General features: G+C 38.2%; 1 protein-coding gene across 5 annotated transcripts in view; it reads right to left on the reverse strand.

Annotated features, from left to right (window-relative positions):
* LOC138759472 (BAR/IMD domain-containing adapter protein 2-like) overlaps window positions 1-18,493 on the reverse strand; it is a 90,158-nt gene that overhangs the window by 26,190 nt on the left and 45,475 nt on the right. For all 5 annotated transcript variants that reach the window (XM_069929953.1, XM_069929951.1, XM_069929949.1 and 2 more), the window contains 3 exons: window positions 10,004-10,065; window positions 8,053-8,124; window positions 6,479-6,616 (listed from right to left, as the gene is read on the reverse strand). In XM_069929953.1, coding sequence (XP_069786054.1) covers window positions 6,479-6,616; window positions 8,053-8,124; window positions 10,004-10,065 — 272 coding nt within the window. The remainder of the gene's footprint in view (window positions 1-6,478; window positions 6,617-8,052; window positions 8,125-10,003; window positions 10,066-18,493) is intronic.

Below are 18,493 nucleotides of genomic sequence, written 5' to 3' on the forward strand. Positions count from 1 at the left end.
TTATTCACTGTCCAGATTTGACAGACTAAAACTTTCCATTATAAAGGGAATCCTAGAAAAATTATTCTGCAAAAATTGCGCTTGTAGTCATTTCTAATGTCCTTGGAACCAGCACTCCTACACTGAGCATTTAATAGATTTAAAATGTTATGACAGCTCTCTAAAATCATTGATAATATGTACATAGCTACCAACTGAATTGTACATGACTCACACTGCAGTTAAGTGATTTTACAATACAAAGAGCAAGTGAATGGGGTGGGGTAAAGGCACCTATCATATTAGTCATTTCAGAAAGCTACATTAGAAAAAAATTACAATATATTTAAGCATATTGTTTAAGAGAAAAGGACAAGACTGCAATCATGAGAACTGATTCTTGTTCAAAGCTGGAACATGAAGTAGTTGTTTGAATTGCTACCCATGTGATCAGATTACTCGAGAGTTATCAATATTATTCTGAATTCATTTCACTCCATTTACTATCTGTGAAATTCTTACATTTATTTTTCTATTTCTACAAATTAAAAACAATAGATTTTCTCAAATGCCTTCACAAATTTAATTTTTAAGATATAATTGTTACAATTCTCCCTGGTTTTGAACAAAACATTTTTTTTTAAAACTTGGATTCAAGTGCAGCATGGTAACAGTCCCTTCTGGCTCATGAGCCCGCGCCCTCCCCAGAGGTCTGTGGTAGGTAAATTAATGGAGAAAATTCTTAGAGATAGTACTTATAAACATCTGGATAGACAGGGTCTGATCAGGAGCACTCAACATGGATTTGTGAGAGGAAGGTCATGTTTGACCAATCTGATTGAATTTTTTGAAGAGGTGACTAGGAATGTGGATGAGGGTAGCGCAGTGGATGTTGTCTATATGGACTTCAGTAAGGCCTTCGATAAGGTACCACATGGAAGGTTAGTTAGGAAGGTGCAGTCTTTCGGTATAAATTTTAAGATAGTCAAATGGATTGAACATTGGCTGAAAGGGAGAGGCCAGAGAGTGGTAGTGGATAATTGTCTGTCAGGTTGGAGGCTGGTGACCAGTGGTGTGCCTCAAGGATCTGTATTGGGCCCATTGTTGTTCGTTATATACATTAATGATCTAGATGATGGGGTGGTGAATTGGATTAGTAAATATGCAGACGATACTAAGATAGGTGGAATAGTGGATAATGAAGAAGGTTTTCAAGGATTGCAGAGGAATTTGGGCTGCTTAGAAAAGTGGGCTGAAAAATGGCAGATGGAATTTAATGCTGATAAGTGTGAGGTGCTTCATTTTGGTAAGAAGAATCAGAATAGGACATATGTGGTAAATGGGAGAGCATTGAGGAATACAGAAGAGCAGAAAGATTTAGGAGTGACGGTACATCGTTCCCTGAAGGTAGAAACTCACGTGAATAGGGTGGTGAAGAAGGCTTTTAGTATGCTGGCCTTTATCAATCATTGCATGGAATATAGGAGTTGGGAGGTGATGTTGAGATTGTATAAGACGTTGGTGCGGCCTAATTTGGAGTTCTGTGTGCAGTTCTGGTCGCCTAATTATAGGAAGGATATAAACAGAGTGGAGAGAGTGCAGAGAAGGTTTACCAGAATGTTGCCTGGGTTTAAGCATCTGGAGTATGGGGAGAGATTGGACAGATTGGGTCTTTATTCTTTGGAGCGTAGAAGGTTGAGAGGGGATTTGATAGAAGTATTTAAGATTATGAAAGGGATAGACAGAATGGATGTGGATAGACTATTTCCGTTAAGAGGAGGAAAGATTAAAACAAGAGGACATGAGTTAAGAATTAAGGGGCAGAGGTTTAGAGGTAACATGAGGGGGAACTTCTTTACTCAGAGAGTGGTAGCCGTGTGGAATGATCTTCCGGGAGAAATAGTGGCGGCGGAGTCAATTGTATTATTTAAGAAAAGGTTGGACAGGTATATGGATGAGAAGAAGATGGAGGGTTATGGGCATTGTGCAGGGAGGTGGGACTAGAAAGAGGTGTTTGGTTCGGTGCGGACTAGAAGGGCCTAATGGCCTGTTTCCGTGCTGTAATTGTTATATGTTATATACAAGGGCACAGGGAGAATGTACAAACTCCATGCAGACAGCGCCAGATTCAAACCACAGTTGCTGCTGTAGTAGCATTACATTCACTAACTGCTACAGTAACTACATTGCCCTCATGTTCTATTCACTTTCTAGAAATCTTTAACTTAATCACATAAACTGGCACACCAAAATTGAAGGCACAGCGATCATTGGACCCAAAAAGTAGGGTGATACATTGTAATTTGGATTATTTGCATAAGCTCTTAATTAAAATGCTGTCAACATTAAATGATTATTTTCAATGCTCCTCAAAATGAGTAATTGCCAAACAATAAAAGTTGTCTTTCTTAGTTTAATGTACAAATGTACATTATTGTCCAATCAAATACACAACCGATGACAAAATTTAGATTTAAAATACCAGTCTATCACGCCAGTTAAATGTTTTGTTTTTCCACCACTGTGATCCACACAGATGCTGAAGTGGCTGTGGATACCAAAGAGTTTTTCAGGTTACCCTCAAGACCCAGTAAGCAACAGCTGAATTGACTGCATCAAACACCAGATCTGTCAGTCTGTCAATCAGAATTTCTGATATGTACTTTTGCTTAATTAAATTGTACTTTTAGGTTAATGCAGCCTGTACTGAAAAAGAGTATTAAATTTAATACAAGAGTCAGTGGGTATCTTTTTATATCATTGATCTGGGGTTCTAACTGTTTCAAAAAGAGAAGGAAGTCAATACTTGAGATGAACCACAAGGAAGGGCCATATTTAAGCTTGCAGTTTTCCACAGATTCCATAAATAGAAGTCATAGAAGTGACTAAGACAGGGGTCAGACGATGCAGTTCAATGAAAGCACGCAAGTGAAGAAAAACATCTGAACAAAGTCATTAGCTGTAAAAAGCTTGGAGCCACAGACAGCTGCACAGAAGGCTTATCATATGCTAGCCTTCTTTAGTCAGGGGATTGTTCAAGAGTCAAGAGGTAATGTTGCAGCTCTATAAAACTACGGGGAGACTACACTTGGAATATTCTCTTCAGTTTTGGTTGCTTCGTTACAGGAAGGATGTGGAAGCTTTGGAGATGGTGAAGAGATTTACCAGGATGTCTTTTTTCCCCCCATCCTATCTACCCTGCTTCTATTTATTTACACAGAGAGTAGTGGGTGCCTGGAATGCATTGCCAGGGGTGGTGGTGGAGGCTCATACAAAAGGGACATGTCAAAAATTCTTAGACAGGCACATGGATGAAAGAAAATACGAGGTAGGGAAGGATTCGTTTTTTTTGCGTAGGTTCATATAGGTCGGCACAACACCATGGGCTAAAAAGCCTGTACTCTGCTGTATTGTTCTATTTTAAGCAAAATAATGTGGAAAATATTTTAAAATTCATGGGTGATGAATTATAATCTATGCACACAACTAAAATAGTCCTGAGTGGTTTACAATGACCATTAATCAGTTTTTGGCTGGGAGGGGTGCAGGATATGGAAGAGATTACAAGCATAAAAATAGGACATGTTAAAGCAATTGAATGTTCTTGTGAGGAAGGAACGAGTGCCTTGCGAATCAAAGAGCAGTGGAGAATCAGCAATGTTCCTGTGTGCTTCAACACAATGAATTTTTATAAGCACATTTGTACATAGCTGATGTCACCCTGCCAGTGGTGCGATAACACATCATAGGATTCTCAGCAATACGTCACAGCAGCAGTACATTCTGCCAGAGTGCCTAAAATGGCTATGTCTTCATAGCATCAGATACACAAAATACATTTTATTTACCAAGTGCAGACACACATTACGACAGTTCACCTCTCTTCCCAAATGCTTATTTGTTGGCGTTTCTTACTCCAGCTTGTCCACTGGCCAACTTATTTTATCGACAAAAAACTTTTTGATTCTTTTTATACCATAAATTACAGTGGAGAATAAAACTTCTAAAAATTGCTGTCGTGCTTGCTGACCTTCAGTGATTTCCTGTCAGACGCTTTTATTTTAAAATTCTCACCCTCCTTTACACATTATTTCCATGGTAAAGCACCAACCCATTTTTGAAAAGTCTTCCTGTTCTACACTCTTTATAATTCTCCTATTTCGCCTCACATGCACCCTGCTAGGCTTTACGTGTACTTTTATCCCTGGAATTCCCTACCTCAACCTCTCTGGCTTTCAATCCTCTTTTATACTTTAAAAATCAACAAGACTGACCATACTTTTGGTAAAATCCCCACTTAGCTCCTTACATGGCTGTGTCAAAGCAATATTGATCACATCTCTAAAGGCAAATTGAAAATAATGTGTGCCACAAGATTTGTTTAACGGATCTTCCTCAAGACCAAAATGGTTTAAATTTGTGAACTGAATTTTAAATAAGATTCACACCCTGCTTGAAGGATTCCACTGAAAGGTTAATTCTATAAAAGCAATGTATAGTGCAAGTCTTTATTTAAGCCAAGTTTAGAAAAAAGAAAAGCATCTAGCTACTCCTATCAAACGATCTTTGGTGGGAAAACACCTCGGTGAAGGGCTCCAGCCTGAAATGTTGGTGACGTATCTTCACCTTTGCTACATAAAAGCACTGTTTGACCTGCTGAGTTTCTCCAGCATTTGCGTGTTTTTTCAAATCATCTTTGGAGATAAGCAGTGAAATTACACATTTAGAAGCATAGAGCAACATGGAAAGAAAATGTTTAAATATTTGAGAAAGTACAAAATCAAGGCATTTAGTAGCATTTGGTGTACTGATTTCCATGATTTGTTGTCTAAAGCAGGCAAAATGAATCAACAGCAATTGCAATTAACATGTTGGGGTTTTTAAAATACCCTTCTTTTCCTTTGATATATTGTGATTCAGGATATAAATTACTCAGCCTTTTATTTAGCCGGACCAGAGAGATGCCAGGTTCAATACCCAAGCATTATTAGCAGGACAACAGCAGGCTTTAAATTGCATATGGTAAGCAAGAGGAAGTATATCAACTCAGATATCTGGCTGATTGTGACGCAGAGGTTTCTCCTACAACATTTTGTTGATTCAGGAAGGTCCAGATGCTTGAAATGTTATATCCATCATATTATTGAATTAATTCAAGGTGCAAATAATGGTTTAATCTCACATCTGGATTGAGCACTGCTTCCCTGAATTTAATACCCAAACCTCAAGTGAAGTTTAAAGCAATCTCAATCCTTTTTGATTGAAAGTTTATGGAGCCCCTTTCCTGTAAAGCAGTCAAGATTAATTGGTTTCCTCCATACTTCTCTCCTACTGACTACATAAAAATTAGTTTTATGATTTCCTCCTTAAATGTGCTGTGACCCCCATATTGAGAATGGCTGGGCTCACACAACATGTAAATAGACCATTCAGTCCATCAGATTCATAGGACTCTTCAGCACTTGGCTGAGAGCCCCCTATTGCCCAGATGATTCAAGTGCTCTTCAAAACACTCAAATGCTGTTAGTTAGCTACTAATACTAGTTAATACTAATTAGCTCTGCTTTCACCACTCTCTCAAGCAGAACGTTCCCAGGTGAAAAAGGTCCCCCCCCTCAGAATCTCTTGCCCTTTAGCCTAAATATTTGTCCTTTAATTGTACCTACCATGTTTTGGGAATAGTTTCCTGCAGCCAATGCTATCAATACCCCTCAATTTGATGTACTGCAATCATATCCCCTGAAAACCTCCTCCACTTCAGACCTCTGGAATGGATTTTCGACCTTCATTGTTTGATTCCAACAAGTTTAACAATTTAAGTTGCATGAAGAATTAAGTTGTTGGTTGAAAATGTTTTGGGAAAAGGTGAGCTGAACAAATGTACACAGAGGGCATGGAGGCATATGAATTAAAATTTATCAATTCATTGGGTGAAATCACACAACTGTATTTTCCCCCAAATGTAATGCAATGTACCTTTTATGTTAAAGTCTATATATTTTTTTTAATTTTATTTTTTAAATTGCAACTGCAATCATTCAATGCCGAGTCCAATTTCCTAATATTGAAAGGAAACAATTGTATTTTATTCGTATTTTTTGAACAAATAAATACCTATGACCTTAATCGCCATATTTTAACATTAAGTACTCGCAACAGGCTAAAGCACAGACATTAACCGAATATTCAAAAAATATATCATCCATCTAACAACATGTCCTTGCACCTCTGTGGCAGATTACAGTAGATTTGTACACTGTCAACAGAACCTGGACTGAACATAATTTCCACAGAAGCTTCCATTACTTGAATGGGATGAAATCTTTATTCCAATACCAACCAAGATATCATAGGCCAGCCTAAGGTACCTAGTCTACTAAGAGAACATTAAAAATAATTCCCAATTCCACCCTCACATTCTCTCCTTACTGTCAAATTAAAGTTTCCAAGAGTTTTCTTAAACACTTACAGGAAGATCCACTTTGGTCCAAACACGTACCTGCATCTCTTTGTCTCCATACTTCTGAGGATTTCTACTCCCCTGACTCTTCTTTCTCAGTTTCTTCAGCTCTGCCTGGCATTTCTCTAGAGACTCCAATTTGGCTTTATGTTCAGCCTGGTACTTCTTCAATGTGGCCTAAAGAGGAACAGATATAAACAGAAACGTGAACACCAGCCATGTTGACAGCATCAGCTCAGCCACAGGAAAGAGGCCTGGAATTGATGGTAAGAATATGGGACAGGAAGCAAAATGGGTTCAGAAAAAAAAACAAGTCGGAATTATGGGTTTAATATCCAAATGGTTTCAAATTAATTCACATCCTAATAGCCCAGATACACTTATCTGCAAATTGCCTATTAAAATGTTAAACAGTTCACACCTTCGAGATAAAGAATGGTTTTGTCTTTCCAAAATCACTGAAATACAAGCGGGCTTTGACTGGTCAATAGTACTAGAGACAACTTGACAACCCAACGGGAAAGATTTGTATACAACAGAAAAATTTGAAGGAAGAATGGAAATTAAGACGCAAAATAAATATGATCTGTTGCAGCCATTGTGATAATACAATATCCATCATAACACTTGGTTTTTTGCATGCATCCACAGACTACTGTCGAATGTATAAGATTTCAAAAGAAGATTCATTGAATGATGAGAAACTCAAATTTCTCACACTAGGTCTTTTAACAAATGGAAATAATTCAGACCAACAAAAATCAAATGTAAATTAGTTAATAAATCAAGAAAGTGCAAAACACAAATAAACCTTAATAGATGTCAGAACTTAATTGGGATGAGATACAAGTGAGCAACTTTGCATGCGTCCCAAATTAACACAAATATTTATGAATATATGAATGCAGGAATAAATCGTTTGACCCTTACGTCTGCTCTGCTGAGGTCATGGCTGTTCTTTTACCTCTGTTCCCATTTCCTGTACCAACCCCATATCCCTCAATTACCATAAATCTATCTTTCTTGAAAAAAAAATTGGTGACTGAACTTTCATAGCCTTGAATAGATTCCAAATATTCACTCCCCTCCAGCTGAAGAGATCTCTTCTGACCTGAATGGTAGATCAAACATTAACTTGGTTGCCAAATAATATCAAAAAACTAACTATAAACAACATGCTTACATCAACATTTAGGTGCTGTGCAAAATGTGTATCCTTCCATTGCAGAAAGGAGTTGCTACAATTCAGAATGTGGCAGCTAACTTTAAATGTGGAAGATCTACCCCAAAATGTTCATCAGAAAATATTCCAGGATCTTATGGGTCCAAAAAATACTTGCCAGATTTCAATTCTTTTAAACCACCACTTCCCTTATAAATTATACAGATGGCAATTATTTCAAAGCTGCAATTCAATCCTCATGGTAATTAAACTTAGAGCCTACACCCCTGCTAGATTACATCCTGTAATCAGTTCATACTCTCATTTGATAATGTATTTGAAAACATGCCATTTTTGCTACAATATTTCAAAATTGAAAAGTGTTTGGGTAGATTAATGCATCATTATTAATAAAGTGGCAAGACAGCAGACAACTGAGCCTGAAACTTACACTTAAGTACTTGGCATCCAACTCAACCTTCTGCTCCAGTTGCATCAACAACTCATTGTGAAACACTTTCAACTGTAACAGCAAGAAAATGTCAGTTGTAGAACATAAAATATTCAATTTCAATAATGTCAAGGAAACAAGAATCCCCCTGAACACCCCCACACTGCAGAAACAGCCTTTGTACCTTGGATCCTCCAAATTCAACTCCTTAAAAGCTATAATTTTACCACACACAAGCTGTCGTTCAATATTAATTAGCATGGATTTTTACTCTTCTAGTAGAGACTCATACTACAATCCAATTTCACGCCTTTTCTTCAAATCAAGATTGCATCTTAAGGATGCAATAGCTCAAAGGACAGCACCAATTTTGATTTGTACTTAAACCTATATTGAAAACATGACTTTAAATTTCTGATTTAAATATCAAAAATGTTAACATAATATTTGAATAAGAGTATTCATTCTGGAAAAAGTATATTCAATTTAATATTTTTACACTAATAAACATTTCACAATAATTGTAACAGATAAGTTATAGCATCACATGCAAATCATTTTCAGTAGCACGGCTATGATGTCACTGTACCAACATTCAGGGACGGATGAATGAGATAAGGGTTTGATTCCCACCGTGGCAAGAAATCACCATAATATATCTATGAAGTTACCAGATTCTTGTAGAACAACAGGGAAGGGTTAGGGATTTCCAGTCCTTACCCAGTCTGGCTTGTATTTGACTCTAGATCCTTTTGGTGGCTACAGTGATTCCAGATTGTAAAACACTTTCCAAGGTAGCCTAGCCAGGATGCAAGTATGAATGGAGAATAAATGCCAACTATGCCAGTAGCATCCATCTCCAGGGAACAAATAGGGAACCACAGTAATTCAACTATTACAGCCACTATTTCAGAGCTCCAATGGCCCAGGTTCAGTCCTAATCACCAGTGCGGAGTTTGCAAACTTATCTTGTGACCTTATGGTAGGTTAATTAAGCAAAATAAATTGCCCATAGTACACAGGCAAGTAGTCGAATCTTGGGATTGATCATAGATACTTGTGAAGAATAAAATGGAATTTGTGCTGGTGTGCTGCAGATCAGATACTATTTATTGTCATGTCATAAAACAGAATTGCAATATTACACAAAATTGACATTAGTCTGCCATAAGGCAGACAAAGATTTGCCATTAGCACTGCCCGGAACCCTACAGTTAGAAAGAGAGAAACATAAGCAAATCGCAACAGAGTCACCAGGTGTCCATGGTTTCACCTCCAGTCCCCCTGCAGCCTCTGCAGCCACACAAAACTCCTGTTGAGTTCAAACCATTGACAACCCAAGCCCAGATCCAAACCTCAGACACCATGAGGAAGCCTTCAGCACAGAGCCATTCAGGAGCCCTTCTTGCCCTCAGCATCCTCTTGAATCCCAGTTTTGATACATGGTTCTCATGAGCTCGTCTCCAGTAGCTCACAACCTGGTGAGAGTCCATTGACCTCAAGATGTCAACAGCCCATGTGGGTTTCTCACCCTCTAGTCACCATGAGCGCGCTGCCCATGTGTCCTTCACCTGCAGAGCCCCTTGGTGGTCTGCCACTGTGGTCACTTTTGGGTCGTCTCCATGCCTTTCCTTCTTAATGGAGGTTTGGGGGGAGGTTTATTTCCATTATTGATGCCCTGTGCCAGTCTGCTGTTCCCTCAGTATCCGGAACCCTTCTTGGACGTTGCTGAACACAGGTGGCGCCATCCTGGGTCCAGACCCCGCAGTCACAGGATTTTAAATAAAATACTGCTGGCAATAGGACTGGGTGGTAGGACCCCTGAGAGGGAGCACTGTGTTATGAGGAGAGAAATAAAATCACTGAAACCTTTACACATCAGGTACACCTGCCAGTGTTTCAACGATGTCCTTCAACAAATACACAATATCTCTAAAAGAGAAATACTCACCATTTCTTCAAGCTGGATCTGAATTTGCCTGTGGACCTCTGCCATCTGGAACAAAACATCCCCTGAAAAATAAATTGAAGCCAAAATAACTTTTCCCTCCTATTTTGGAATTGACAAATTCAATATTTGCACAATGAGTATCACAATTAAGGCAGTCATTGAACAAAAAAGCCACATCAAACTGCTCAGTCAAATTCTAATGACATTTAAACAACATTCTTAGACCCAGTTTTTACTCCAATGTTTTTCAACCCATTCGTGTCCTCGAGTTAAAAATTGCTGTTTCCCATGGTCAAAAAGCTATTGACATGCAATCTGCAGAATTGTCACAAATATCACCAATAGCGACCAATTTGGGTTCACTAAAGGAGGTAGGAATTTAGAAAATCTAAATATGAAACATGGATTTTTGGGCATCCTCAAAATTAATTCCCTTTCATGAAGGCATTTCATTCGAGAACACTTGACTGAAACTGTGATCCAACTCCAATCAAGAGACAAAAGAAAAAAGAAATCACCACAGGAACCACATGAAATTTTGATCGAATGCATATGTAGACAAAATATTTTGCTTAGTCTTTTTCAGGATGTGGCAAGAACAGTATATTTTTACCCATCCCTAATTGCCCTTAAAAGGAAAAGCTGATTCAACTTCTGGAAAACTGAAGGAAAATAGATCATACCTAACTCAGAGTGGTGTAGGACCTGAGAATTATCTCTGGGAAGTGATTTGTTGCACCTTCCCATGCAACAGCAGCTCTTATCCTTCTTGTAATGGAGACCATGATTCAAGACCCTCCAAGAAGCCATACAGAGCAGCAGCAAAGCCCCTTGTTTAAATTAAGGCCCAAACACCTCCCACATGATTACTAGTGTATTTCTTAACTGAGTTACGAGTTAATATTCATTAGCAAACATGAAATTCCATCTGGGCATGAAGGGAAACTGACCAAGAAAGTAGCTAAACGTGGTTGAATCTGTCTGTACAACCACAACAATAATCCTTTGTTGCTCATTAAGATTCCAGTCTGTTAACAGCATTAACACCACCCCAATTCCCAGCAACTTCAATTGGACCAGTTATGGAACGAGATCAGGATACAAGTTAACCAAAAGGGATGAGTTGGCCACGAGCACGTCAGGAGTATGGGGATCAGGTAGGAAATGGGAGCTGAACATCAGATCAGCCATAACCTCATTGAATGGGTTGTGTGACTTACCCTGCTTCTACTTTGGATACCAATTCTGTTCAATCAAAGTGGTCTCCGATAACAATGTCACTAGACTAAATCAGTTCCACATATGGAACAGATGCTGCAGAAATTTCATCTCTCCGAACAGAACAAGAACCATAACACTCTGTGGCTGAGTTATAAACACATCGCTACCATTCCTCCAGTTAAAGAAAACAAAGGTGAAAGGCGTCAAGAAACCAAACTATTTTAAAAATATGACAGGAATGAAAGCAAGCATTCACCACTGCAGAAGATCAGTCTGGCGTGGCTACCGGAGAGCTGGAGGTGAAGCCGCTTCTTTGACTGGCTGCAATGGGCACTGGGCAATTTTTGCTGAATTTTTGTCTGCTTTATAGTAAACATTTTCTGTTTTAATTGCATGACAATAAAATAATATTGAAAAAATGATTCAGAAACCCCAGCTCTTCTTGGAGGACAAGCAAATGAGGGGGATCAGAAATATACTTCATCACATACTCTGAATAAATTTCTGGAGATGCTGTAAAACTGCTGTTACTATCAACCACTGTTGTTCCCCCATGAAGGGCATATTTGTTGGTAACAAACTATTTAATAGGCCTGGGAAATACCATATATTTCAGCATTCAAGTTGAGTAGTGCAACTCAAAAAAAAAACTCTCCAAAAAAAAAAAGGGGTCAACTTAGATGCCGGGTAGACTTTAAATTCAGCTCAAAATCCAATCCGCGCTGATCCGGTGTACAAGTCGACCCTTGAAAACTGGTTCGGCATACAAGTTGACCCTTGAAAAAAAACCCAACGCTGACAGATTTTAATTGAAAACAACAACATAATTATCACTCTTCAAAATTTGCTATCATTTTCTGAAAACAACAACACATTTACAACCCTTCAAAATCACTCTCACAATCATCGTCTGAAGCAAAGATGGAGGCAAGCACAACCAAACTCTCACTGTAAACAGTCATCATATGGGTCCAAGTCTATATCTGATGAGATAGTTTCAGCTTTGTCGTCAGTGTCCCACAATAAATCATCTTCCGTGCCAACAATTCCACTTTTTAAATGATTTTATTGCAGTCCCTACTTTAAATTTGCCCGATGCCTTGAGGATGAAGTTATACAGTTTATCAAATGATGCAGTACACCTTGCCCCGCTTTTTGTAAACTATTTTTTTGCACTCGACATCCATGTATTTATTCCATTCCTTGCGCACATGGTCTTTGAATGGCATTTGCAAGCAGTCATCGAGAGGTTGCAGTCTGGACATCAAACCACCAAGTATTATGTAGAGCTAATCTTCTTATAGTGTTCTCAGTTAAGTGTCTATGAAACGTATCCCAGACCAGCAAACTCTGTTCTTTGCATAAGCCACCTGGCTGCCTGTTCCACACATTGTCTATCCATAGCTTTACACCATATTCATCCATCCATCCTTTATGATGAAAATGTACAGAAATACCTGCAGGGACTATTTTGGTTGAATTTTGCATTTGAAGATTACCAAGGGTCTAAACTTTGTCCCGTCAGCCATGCACAATAACACCATGGTAAACCTGGTCCTTTCATGGGCTGGTCTGCAGTTTTTACACCTTTTCATTCCGCTGTTCTATCGTCTATCATGTCAAAATTCATGGGGGTTTCATCCATGTTTCTAATATTTGCCAATGCAAACTGGTGTTCCTGCCGGTTCCATATAATAAACTGGTGAAAACTTACAACTTTATGATTAAGATGTCTTTTTGGCATAATACTAGATTTTTTTCCAGTTTATCACACCAGCCTTCTGTAGTGTCAAAAATCATCACTGAGGTCTGGGTGCCACTTGGCTCACTGCAGTGCAAATGTTCTTATTTTATTTTGGGTGATTATGTAGCATTCTTTCATCTGTTCACGTACTCATTCTGCAACATGATTTTCGGACTCCAGCCAATGAGCAATTCCTTTCCTCAAAGAAATTTCCTTTTTTTGGCATGTTTCTTAAAGTCTCTTCTTTATTCCTCCAATCTCTTACCAACTTTCTCATGCACACCAAATTTTTTTGGCCATTTCTATCAATTTCAACTTAAAGTTCCCTTCACATTTTTGTTGCCTGCTGCATGGTGTTGATGGACTCTCCGTGATAGCAATCACCTCCGGCCAATGCCCAGCAGAGCGATCCATGAGATCCATGATGGGGGGGGGGGGGGGGAGGGAGGAGAAAGGAAAAAAAAATTGACATATACGATGGTCAACAGCCAATCTCAGTTATTGGGGTCGACTTATATGCCAGTCAATTGGGCACCTCAGGCAGCCAGAAAATTGTGGGGGGGGGGGGTCGGCTTATACGCCGAAATATAAGGTATATATAATCTCCATTGAAGCTCCAGTCTGGATATTTTTTTCCAGTACATACCCAGATCTTTCTACCACAAGAAACATTAGCAGTGCTCATTATGATCAAGAATTTTCTAATCTTCAACAGCACCTTGTTATTAAGCATTTTAAAATCTCTCCAGCACGATCACCCAACTCCTAAAGGCTGCGACTTCTTAAATATATTTTATTACAAGAAACGGAATGAATTTTCCTGCAAATACTACCTTCACCTCAACCAGTGGTTCTCAGCCATTTTCAATCTAAGTCCCAGCTGGCCTTTGGCCTAACATGCCATGGTCCACTAGTGGCAATGACGGAGTAATATTTTCAAGTCAAAGGCAGCCCTGTAAGAAGTCCACCTTTATCTAATTTAAAGTATTTTGTTTAACATTTTTAAAGACTCACATAGCTGTGGCTCACCATTGGGCCATTGGCCACTGGTTAAGAACCATTGGTCTGTACTTTGTCACAAAATATGGTTTCTTAAAAAGTTAAAAAAAATCCCCATTATTGTCAATACCACATGCATTGTTTTCATAACAGAATTTAAATGAATAAATAGAAGCAAAATACATTAATCCAGTGTTCCAAAAGCTCAAATAAAGATCATTGACTCCTTAAATATGGAAATGGGCGTGCACTGCAGAAGCTTGTTTTGCCATCCTCTTTCAGGACTCCGCTTCATTAGGCAATGTGGTAAAATGGATCAAAAACAGATTCACACAAGTACGGCCTTGCAGTTGCCATCTTAACTGGTTGCACAGTCTTGAGAACTGGAGAGACTGCAGTTGATCTCCTGGCCAGCCTCCCATTTTCCACTGTTTACAAACATGAGCTCATCCAAAATTCTGTTGTTCATACAAGTTGCAGCAAATTCTTTTCACCCGTCTCCCTTGTGATCCCTGATTTACATTGGCATCCAGCAGAGCAATATGATAATTTTAAAATGATCATTTTCAAAGCCCTTTGTGGTCCTCACTCTGGAACCACCTCTTGCTCCAAAACATTGCGACTTCTCTGCAAGCCCCGCATATGTTGTATAATTTTAGCTGCAGGCCCTTGAATGCTTCACCCCTCAATTTCTTCAGATATCCAAAGCCCATCTCTTTAACCAAGATTTTAGGTGTCTGCCAATGTGGGTTTAAGTGTCAAGTTTGCATGCCTAAGCATTTTGAATATAGGAGATCCTACTTTAATGGAAGTTATACTTTAGTGCACCTTGGAGACAATGGAGTAGATTGAGAAATAACCTGAGGCTTATTTCAACAAAAACAAAAGTTAATTCAACATGGATATACTGCACACTCTGTACTCAAATCACTTTAGTTGATTTGGTTAAAAAAACAGCATCAATTTTTGTATTCATGCTAAACAAAATCTAGAGCACCAGCTAAAACCACTGGATAATGGGTAAAACTTGTACAAACAAGTATCAATATCCTTCCAATGCTGTAAATGCAATCACCAATTTAATTCTGCTTACAAACTACATGTTGAAATAATTCTCCTTTTTACATACAATGAGATTATTTTCCAGATGATATTGTAGAGTTGAAGTCATGCTGTAAAAATCATATTCTGCTTGATTTGAGATTTTACTGGGTGTAGATCCAAGTGATTAATAAGCTAATCGCCGAAGTTTAAGTTTTTTGAATTAATATACAGTAAAACCCCTGGTACCCAGTACCTACAGGGATTGGTCGATGCCGGATAAGAGAGTTTTCTGGTTGCTTGAGACTGTGTGTTGTGTGAATGGAGAACTAACAGAGCGGCGCACCAATTTTAAACTTCTGTATTTATTTTGGGTTTTTTTTTCCAGTTGCTTGAATTCCGGATAACAGGAATTTTACAGTATTTTAATTTTCTCAATCCTTAGCCAAAAAAAATTGCACTGAAATAGACTGCAGTTATACTTAAGTTAGACTTAAGTATCCAACTCAGAAGTTGCTCTGGATAGGATACAGAGATAGGTTAAATTTACAGTGAAAAATTGCACTGAAATAGACTGCAGTTATACTTAAGTTAGACTTAAGTATAGACTGCAGAGGGTTAAGTTATATGGTACATAAATGTTGATAAAAGACAGGAATGATATACAGAGTAATGATTTTCTTTCCTCTTCCCATACCTCCTCTCCACCAACCCCCCCCCACCCAAAAAGAAGATCTGATTATTTCTTGTGCACCTACAGCCATCTGGTAATTGTGTCAGCAGGTTTTTCAAAAAGATTCTCACAATTTAGCTGAATCCTCTTGGTGGAACACCTTTGTTGTTGGTTAATGAAGATAAATAGAATGTGCATCATTGCTAAGATTCACCTTTGTTTCCAAGCAAAGTTGGCCACTCCGAAAATATACAGTACTAGCAAAAAAAAAGTTGTTCTTCGTTTGCTTTCCTCAAATATTACACATCTATATTTAGCACTGCTTGCTCATGGCAAAAAACTGAAATAAACCAGTTACAAGGATTCATCACAACAGATTTTCAAACTACCAAAGTTACAACTGGTTATGTAGACCTCCACCAATTGGCTGCCAAATTGCACTTGGAGCTCTGTGCCACTGCCAATTCTAAACTACAATTAAAAGGGAAAGGACAAAAGGTTGAGGAGATGGTGGCAGTGGGGGGGGGGAGAGAGAGAGAAATTTTACATTTTCCCTGGGGTCATCTTCAGTTAGAATTAAAGTTCAACTGGTTTGTTGAGATGGATTCATGGTCTGAAATGTTTAGTGAACTTGAATAGGTAGATGGCATTCTATCTTGAGTTACCCAGTAATAATAAAGACGCCTTTTGTTCATCTTGGCTTTTCTCTTATCATCCGCTGTGCAGCCACTGACAAGGCAGCTGGGTAATTTGCTTATATTGCTGCAGGATTTTGTTTAATTTGCTCTCTATCGGACTGTGCAATGTATGACTTTAAAGAAAGCCAGCTGGCCAACTTCCCAACCAACGCTAGACACTAAATACAGAGAACACATTTAGAATTAGAATATATTTCTCAAACCTGGACTGAAAATGTTAAAAGCTCACATCTGATCTTATTTCATACATAATTTAATATTATTTAACATAATAATTACATAATTTAAATTGAGAATAAGTGTAAAATAAAGGCAAATTTTGATCTTAAGTGGATGATGTAGACTGCAGCTGCAAAGCTCGGAGAATTCAAAAAAGATTAACGCCTTTGTGAATGCAAATCAGAGACATTTGGACATTTTAATAATTATTTAAAATTAAATAATGCTATTTTGCCTTTCAAAAATGTAATAAAGCCAGATCCCGTCTTTTTATAAAGTAACAATAAAATTATTAAAATCACTTTCGAAACTTTAAAAGCAGCATCAATGAGCATCAATATTACATGATGGACTTAAAAATATCTCACAGAAACACACAAAATGCTTTCAAGACTACAGGGTACATGCATAGATGATTCCACTGAATTGGTGCATGAAACCAAGTGGCAGTGTCTCAGGTAAGAGATCAGCTATTCAGTATTAAGATGAGTTAGGCAGCAATAAATCTTTGGAATTCTACACCCATGCAAAGCATGGAGGCTCGATCACTGAGTTAGGGCAGGAACATGTGCTCAGCCTTAATCTTACTTAATGACTAAACTGGTACTTGGTACCAAATGGCCTACCCCTGCTTATATTTAAGTTCTTCTGAGTGAAGTGATTAACACAAGGGTACCATGGTGGTTCCCATGAGCATGCCAAACATATTCTTCGGTGGTACAAGAGCTTGAACGAACATTGAATCCTATTGTAGGCATCAGTGCTGCATTTTAGAAACCTGTATCACTTCACAATAACAAAAACGTTTCTGAATTAAGTACAAAGACCGGAGCTTGAAAATCTAGAGACACTTAATTGCCATGATCAATGATGCCACATTGCAAAACTTGTAAAGAACATTGAAAAAAAACCTGCCTTTTGTAATCCAATTCATATTCAAATATATATTTACCTAAATACTTGGTAAAGTGTTTCAAGTCATGGACACAAATTAAATTTGCTTAATTGTACAGTACACCTCCAATTATCCAAAATGGTCAGGACTGGGCCTATTTCGGATAAACAATTTTTTCGGAGAACTGGTCTTTTTTTTTTAAAACAGCCCAGTCGCAACAACAAAATCACTTGTAAGTGCTTAAACAACAAAGCAAAGCTTTTTAAGCATTAAAATAATGTTTACTTCTCACCCAAAAAAATAGTGGCCACTGCCGATCACTGACACTTCCCCACTGAGGTCCAAGTCTCCCACTCCTGCCTAGGAGCTTGAGGTCCACTGCTGCTGCCACCAGGAGCCTGAGGTCCCTGGTCAGTTTGGCTCAAAAAAAATCAGATAAATGGGGATTTCTGATTTGTTTCGGATATCTTCATTCAAATCAGTGAACCGGTGCGGACTCGAAAGGCCAACATGGCCTGTTTCCGCTCCGTAAATGGTTATATGGCTATATGGTTACCTGAAACTTTTTTTGAAAATTTGGATAACAGGATTTCGGAGAATCCGATTTTGGAGAATTGGAGTTGTACTGTATTTCAGTGCAATTCTGCTGATGGAAAAGAGGACGTACTGTATTCTATTTCTATATCATCCTATAAACTTTGTCATACAAATTGCTTTCAACAAATGCTGAGACCACATTTGAAATTCCTGAAAACAGATATAACAAGTTGAATTCATAAAAAATAAGGGAGCCATAACATTATATTTACACGGTTTAAAATTAAAAATTTCCTTTAGGCTGAAGAAATTACTAGACCAGGTTTCTCCTCTAGAAAGGATTTTTTTTAAATAAAAGGCTTTATCTTTTGAAACTATAGAGATACACACCCAACCTTTTGTTTCACACTAACAAAGTATGCAAGGCGGAAGAAGCTAAATGACGTTGTGTAGTTTGAACAAT

This window comes from Narcine bancroftii, chromosome 3 (assembly GCF_036971445.1).
Source record: "Narcine bancroftii isolate sNarBan1 chromosome 3, sNarBan1.hap1, whole genome shotgun sequence".
Taxonomy (NCBI): Eukaryota; Metazoa; Chordata; class Chondrichthyes; order Torpediniformes; family Narcinidae; genus Narcine; species Narcine bancroftii.